General features: G+C 45.6%; 1 protein-coding gene across 1 annotated transcript in view; it reads left to right on the forward strand.

Annotated features, from left to right (window-relative positions):
- Window positions 1–724: 724 nt before the first annotated feature.
- Window positions 725–7439, forward strand: part of BMP3 (bone morphogenetic protein 3) — a 31678-nt gene continuing 24963 nt past the window's right edge. The window contains exons 1-2 of the mRNA XM_021718722.1: window positions 725–827; window positions 7194–7424. Coding sequence (XP_021574397.1) covers window positions 725–827; window positions 7194–7424 — 334 coding nt within the window. The remainder of the gene's footprint in view (window positions 828–7193; window positions 7425–7439) is intronic.

Consider the following 7439-nt stretch of genomic DNA (forward strand, 5'->3'; position numbering starts at 1 on the left):
ATCCTCTCTTCCAGTGGCTATTCCTACTGCCTGAGATGTATTTCTTTTTCTTTTTCTTTTTTTAAGTTGGAGTCTCACTCTGTCACCCAGGCTGGAGTGCAGTGACACGCTCTTGGCCACTGTAACCTCCACCTGTTGGTCTCAGGCAATCTTCCGCCTTCCAAGTAGCTGGAACTACAGACATGTGGATGTTTCTTCTAGACCTTCTTATGACTGTCCTCATCATCCAGGTCTCAGCTCCAATTTGATACAGGTCTCAAGTGCTGTGCCCTAGAGTGTCCCCTCTGACCCCCTCCCATCCTAGAGCAATACCCCCTCATCACCCCAACCACCCATACATGCATACACTCTACTCTTAACTCTATGGCTTTGTCTGTCTTCATGGTACTTCTGAAAAATTGTTTTTTTGTTGTTTCAGGATTATTGCCTATTTATTTTGGACTATAAGATTCATGAACGCAGAGATTGCATAAGTCTCTTGTCTGGCAACAGACCCAGCTTCTCAAATAGTGTGCTGTCTACAGCCATGCCACCCTGAATGCACCTGATCTTGTCTAAAATAGCATGCAGCTCACCATCTATGTTTGATGAATATAACAAATGAGAGAAAAAACTCCTGTCTCCACCTCTCTGGATCTTACTGTCTTGATCTGAGACTTTTAAAAAAGATGGACACTTTGTTCCCAGTTGCCTCTCCAGCACCCAGAAGAATGTCTGGCCAATCATGGATGTTCAAGAAAAAGTTGTTGGCAAAAATGATGATGGGATAGGAGCTGGGAAGAAAAAGACCCTAAAGGGAGAAAGTCAAGGACAAAAAACAATGTCATGTAAGATATGCTGTGCAGTTGTATGTTGATCCATGTGTGAATATTCACATGAGCCTTCAGTCAATTGGGGTTTGCAAGTTCCAGGCTTGTCTCAGCTCGTGACAAAAATGGAAGTTGAGTGCTGTGCTGGAGTGTAAGCCGGAATAAGTGAGCAGAGAGAGGCAGAGCCCCCCAGTGCAGCACAGGAAAAACAGGAACCAGCCAGACAAGGGTTGGCAGGTGGAATAGTTCCAAGGAAGAAGTCAGGAGAGGGGTCCAGCTGCTCCTCCCAGGGGGACATTCTTCCTGCACTGCCAGGCCTGGAGGAGCTGGTTTTATTTCGTTAGAGAAGTCATCTTTATAGAAAAGTAAACAATAGCAGTACGTAACAGAATATCTTCAGGACTCTAAGAGAAATACAAAGGGCTATGGAGAGACAAGGGCTTCAGAGCTCAGACCATTGGACGGATCAGAAATCTTTTCATGAGAAATGTGGCATTTCCAGGTGGGTCTTACAAAGGACAAACCAGGCAGTGGAACATGGCATGGAAAGAGAAGTGGGAATGAACCATATTGTGTGTTTGGTGGGAAGGTGTGAGAAGAGAGAGAGAAACACCAGGAAACTAGGTTGAGGACAAACTGTAGAAAGCAGTGATTACCAAAGTAAGGGTGTGTGTGTGTGTGTGTGTGTGTGTGTGTGTGTGTGTGTGTGTGTGTAAGTATTTAGTTGGTAATGGGAAGCTACTCGTTTTTTGAGGAAGTTGATAACATCAATGGGCTAAGTTTTGGGAGCAGTACTTACATACTTACTATGGTAGGCAGGATCCCAATGACCCCTGATCGCATATAGTCCCCTCCACTTTGAATGTGGGAGGAAGCCATGGATAGGATGGGATGTCACTCAGGTGATTCACTTATGCTAAATGGCAAAACTCACTTTGAGAACATAAGGTTATCAGCCAATCAAGGCTCAAGCCTGTAATCTCAGTTACTCGGAGGCTGAGCCAGGCGAACCTCTTAAGACCAGGAGTTCAAGACCAGCATAGGTAACATAACCAGATACCCCATCTCTAATTTTTTTTTAATGAGCTACTGTAATCCCAGCCACTTGGGAGACTGAGATGGGAGTTGAACCTAGGAGTTTCGAGGTGGCAGTAAGCTATGATTGTACCATGGCACTCCAGTCAGGGTGATAGAGCAAGACAACCCTCTCTAAATTTTTTAAAATTTAGAACAGAAGGTTATTCTTGGTAGGCCTGACCTCAGGCAAGCTCTCTACAAAGACAGGAGTCCTTTCTGTAGAAAGAGATTGGAAGCACTGTATAGAAAACATGGAAATAAATCTTCTCTGCTGGCATGAAGATGGAGAGGAACAGGACCCAGAAGTGATGAGTGACTCCTTGCTAACAGCCAGCAGGATGAGACTTTAGTCCTACCACTATGCTTAAGGAACTGGACTCTGCCAAGACCTGAATGAGCCTGAAAGAGGACTTCTACCCAGAGCCTGCAGATAAGAACATCACCTGGCCCACACCTTGGACGGGAGACCCTGAGTAAAGAACCCAAGTGAGTCCACCTGGACCTCTGACCCACAGAACTGTGAGATGACACGTGGGCTTGTTTTTCAGCCTCTAAGTTTATGGAAATTTGTTTCACAGCAACGGAAATCAAGTTCAATTGCTGGGGGGAAGAATGGGATACTATTTAGGAGACTAAAAAATTAATTTGGACGAAAGGAATTAGTAACCAAATGAGAGAGATTGCAATAGAATAAAGAGAACTGATGGGAGAAATTTCAAAGAGATAGCCCCTGCGTGACTTGGCAAGTAATTCGATATGGGAAGAAGGAGAAGAAGAGTACAAGTCTAAACCTGGAACCTGGTTGACTGGAAGGGGAAGGATACCACTCACAAAAGTTTAGGAGCCAAGAGTATGATGTGGGTAGAGGATCACTTCCACTTGAGATGCTGAATTTATGATGCCAGCAGGACATTTATGTTTTACCATATGTAGGAGGCTGAAATACTATAGAGAAGTTCACAGCAACTCGGATGGATTTAGAGTCTATAATACTAAGTGATCTATCACAGAAACAAAGAACTGAGTTCTACATGTACTCACTCATAAGCAGACTCTGAACATTTATCATAATACTATAAGAAAGGGATTGGCAGTAGTGGGACGCTGCCAGGGGAGGGAGGGTGAACACACAACATCAATAAAGGTACCCAAACTTTACCTGCATGATGACCACTTATGTACCTAGCCCTGAATTGTGCCCCATATCTTTAAAATAATAATAATAAAGACTTGCCAAACACCCTGAAATGACACTTTTGCTGATAATTACTTATTTAGCTTTCCCCCAAACCCCCAGTCAAACTCTGCCTCTGTGGACTGGAAAAATAGAAAAATCAAATTCTAAAATAAACTTTTGCCCATTCATGAAAAAAAAGGAAATATTTGTTCGTTTTCTGATATACAAATAAAAGCACAGAACTCAAGTGAGTTTGCTGAGGAAATAAATGGGGACAAAGGGTGGTATGAAGTTTGACAAAGGGCTTCCCCCAGGCTTGTGTAGGTGATAGTCCTCCTCTGCCTGGAATATTCTACCCAAGCCACCCCTGGGAAACAATCTTCTCTACTTTTAAATCTTAGTTTAACTATCAGCTCTTTCATGCATGCCTGTTTGTCTGACTGAGTCAGACAAACTTATTCTAAGGTGTATTAAGTGGTAATATTCCTATCTCCCCAGTAAACTAAGCTTTCAGAAGACAGTGACCACTTTATTTCACCTTTGTATTCTCAACACTAAATAAAGTGTCAAGAATACATTAGACACTAAATATCTAGAGTGACTGAAAGACAGGAATAATGTTTTTTTTTAAGATATGAAAGACCCTGAACCCCACAACTAATAGAGCCTTATGTAAGTATTCCTAATAATTGTTGACAGGAATTTTTTAGAAAACAAATATATATAATGTTCCATAATGCTAAGAAACATCCTACACTCATATCCATGATACACATGTAGGACTTTGTAGACAAAAGGAGAGCTCAACTCAAACAATTCACTAAAATCCCAAGCTGTTGTTTGCTGTTGTTTTCAATTCTAGAAATGTCTTTCTTAAACTCTCTTTGTGTTTAGGAAAAGAGACTAATTAATGTCCTCTGATTCAGCAGTTGGCTATCACAGTAGCACTCACAGTCTAAAATAAAATAGAAAAGTCCTGTTATTTTACAATGAAAGTAACTTTTAATAATTAATTTGACCTAACAGATAAATAGATACAAGGCATTTGTACTGCCAATATGTTAACTCAGCTTCTCTTTTTAAAAAGTTGTGAATCCTCCAAACATCAAGGAAACCAGATTCTCAGCAGGATTATGAATTATGTGAGTTCTTCGTTGTGGAAGGAGGCGTCTAAAGAAGCCAGCATTCAGGAACAACGTGATTCATCCAGATGTGGGGATTCTGGAGCCTCTAATAAAAGAAATACTTGCAACTGTCTTGAAACATCACAAGAAAGTATCTCCAAGTGTTCTGATGAGACAACTGTTTTTGTTATTGTTGTTGTTGTTTTCCAATTCATTTTGCTTTCAGTTCAGTTCCTCAAGAGGCCACTCCCAGAGTCTGGCAGGGATGCCAGTGTTTTGTCATTGCTGGACGGACGTGCTGCTTCTGACTTCAGCCGTTCTATCCATTGTTCCCTCTACTGGGCATATATGGGTTGAAATGAGCCATTTTAAGTCCAAAATCTGGCTCCTATGAGAGTTTTCCCATTTGCTGCTTCCAAATTCAATACTCTAACCTGGTCTTGCAACTATACCCAAAAGTCCTGCTACAGATTATTCTACCTGCTAATCTCCCGCCCCCTTGTTCCCTTGCTTATTCTGCACATAATAGCTACTCATCAAAATACAGAGATAATTATGGCTTGATCTCTGCTTTGGATGAAAAGAAGACAAGCACCTTTCGTAGGTCTCAGCTGACTCTTCTCAAGCATTTACTACATGCTAGGCTCTGTGCTGATCTCTTGATACAGACTATTCAACTATTCTCCACCACAATGTGGAGAGACAGAACTATTATTTTACACTTGTGGCTTAAATAAGAGTATGGAGGTGCAGAGAAAGGAAGGTACACACTGTAGGAAGAGAGGAAGGTAGCACCAGAGCCATACGGGAGGTCCTCAGCACCTACAGATGAATTATGTCAAAGACTGAGTGACAAGCGTTGCCACAGAAATATGCACTGAGGCCAAAGGGAGGAAAGTCTCCAGGACGGTTTAAAAGGGGAAGAGAATGAACTCCTGGCAGTGAGAACTAGGGCAGAGGAGACCCAGAACCACATCTATAAAGGTCAGAGCTGACCACCAAAACAGCAAGAGCACAGAAGAACTTCCTTCTTGATTTGGCTTTCTGCTAGGCAGAGCACAAAGATGTGAGGACCTTTGAGACAAGCCCAGAAAGAGGAGGCAGCTCACAGAACTGAGAGAGAGCAGAAAGGAATGGAAAAACAACCAGAGATTCACAGGGAAAAATCAGAGAGGAGAGTTTCCAGGGCCTACTGAATTTTGCAATTAGGTCTTCATTATTAATCACAAAAGCCATTATGTTCTTTATGCCAGGCAAAGATCAAACACACGATCCCATTCAATCCTCACAACGACTCTTGTAGTGTGTGTTATTATCTGCAGAACAGTTCCCAGGGTGGCTGAGGGCAAAATCCAAACCACAGAGGGTTGAGAAGCCACCAGGCAGGGAGAACGCAGTCTGCATTTGGGATCAATTTGAGATCGAAAGGGATTGAGCCCCACTAAAGGCGGGTCAGGACGCCAGTCACTCGAGCACTTCTCTCTAATGTCATCCAAACCAAACTCTAGGAGGAATGCGTTGTTATTCACCATCAAAGAAGAGGCTCAGATTTGGAGACTCTGTGACCTGGGAGCCTGTTTTTCCTTCAGTAAACTCCATGGTCTCACAGAGGGCACAGATGTCTGCAGCAGACATTGATGCAGGGGGTTTACTGCGCCTGGCCAGGAATTGTGCTAGGAGCATTTACATTGAAACTGCAGTTTCCGTGTTAATTTCATTATTCCTAGTGCATGATCTGAGGCCAGAAGTCACACTCCCTGGATTTGGAACTCAGTTGGCATGGTTCTTTTGCCTCAGTTTCCTTCTCTGTAAAATGGGTTTTCTTGTGAAAATTACTTGATAATATTTATGAAACAGAAAGAATAAGGAGTGGCTGGGGCATGCTGAGTGTGGGGTAATGTTGACTGGTAGTTTACTCTCCATGGTAGAGCATAAAGGAAAAGGAGTTAGGAAGAATGTTAGAGCTAGGGACTCTGAGAGCCTGCACAGAGTATCTTCCCCACACTCTTGTGCATGCGCATCATCACTGCACATTTTGCAGGAGAACCTCTTGAGGGACTGTTGGAAGCTGGGTGGGCCGTGGTGTGTGTTGCTTTTTCCTTATTTGTTTCTAACATGGAATTGACTCGACTCGAATACATTTCTCTCCTCGGGGAAGAGGAGGATGCGGGGAGAGGGGAGCTGGCCCGGGTGAGCCCTAGGAGAGACGCTGCTGTGGCAACAGGGTGCGGGTGCAGAAGTCCACAGCCTCGGCCAGGAGAGACCCACGAGGGGAAGCGAGGATGGTGTTCACATCGTGATTCCGTGGAATCAGAAGGAAAAAAGAGCCAGGAAGAAGCTCTTCTATTTTTCTCTACCCTCTTGCTGGCCCGCATTTAGCCACTGCTCCTAAAGAGATGTTTTAAAAGTCCCGCCCTCTCCTTCCCTTCCTCTCCCCAGTCTCCCCTACTCTACTCCCTACTCCTCTCTTCCTCCCCCTACTGGTTTTCCCTCCCTCTACTGGTTCTCTGGTTACTACCCCCTTGCTTCTTTCCCAGGCGGGTGCGGGCTGTCTAGGAGGGCAAAGGAGAGGGGTGGGCGAGGAGTGGGCGAGACTGACTGCAGCTGTGCAGCCCAGCCAAGAGTTGAAGTTGGAGTCAGAGTCTCAGTCTCTCTCTCTCTCTCTCTCTCTCTCTCTCTCTCTCTCTCTCTCTCCCCCCTCCCCCTCCCTCTCTTTCTCTCTCTTTCCCTCTCTTTTTCTCTCTCCTCTCTCTTCCCTTGTCTCTCTGCCCCCCTCCTCTCTCTCCTTCTCTCTCTCCCCCCTTCTCTCCCCCTCTCTCCCCTTCTCTCTCTCCTCTCTCTCCCCTTCTCTCTCTCCCCCTGTCTCTCCCTACACACACACACACACACACACACACACGCACACACACACACGCACGCACACACGCACACACGTACACTCAAAACTCGGCCCGGCCGCGCCGCGGCTGCTCCAGTCCCTGGAAAGGCGACCGCGCGCCCTCGGAGCGTTGCGCGCACCCCGCTCCGACGCGGCGCCTAGCGCAGCTGGAGTCCGCGTCCCCAACGCGGCCCTACCGCCGAGTATTCCCAAAAATAAAACGGGGAGGTACGACGCCGACGGATCCCGAAATCCCCGGGCCGCGCGCCGAGACCTGCGCTCTTTCGGCGCCAGCCGGGAGGTCCGCACCGCCACCTGGAAGGCCACCTGCCGGGTGCGCCCGGCCAGCGAGACCGCGGGCGTGTCGCCGGTCC

Source organism: Carlito syrichta, unplaced genomic scaffold (genome assembly GCF_000164805.1).
Source record: "Carlito syrichta isolate Samal-C Ts95f unplaced genomic scaffold, Tarsius_syrichta-2.0.1 Scaffold313359, whole genome shotgun sequence".
In the NCBI taxonomy this organism is placed as follows: domain Eukaryota; kingdom Metazoa; phylum Chordata; class Mammalia; order Primates; family Tarsiidae; genus Carlito; species Carlito syrichta.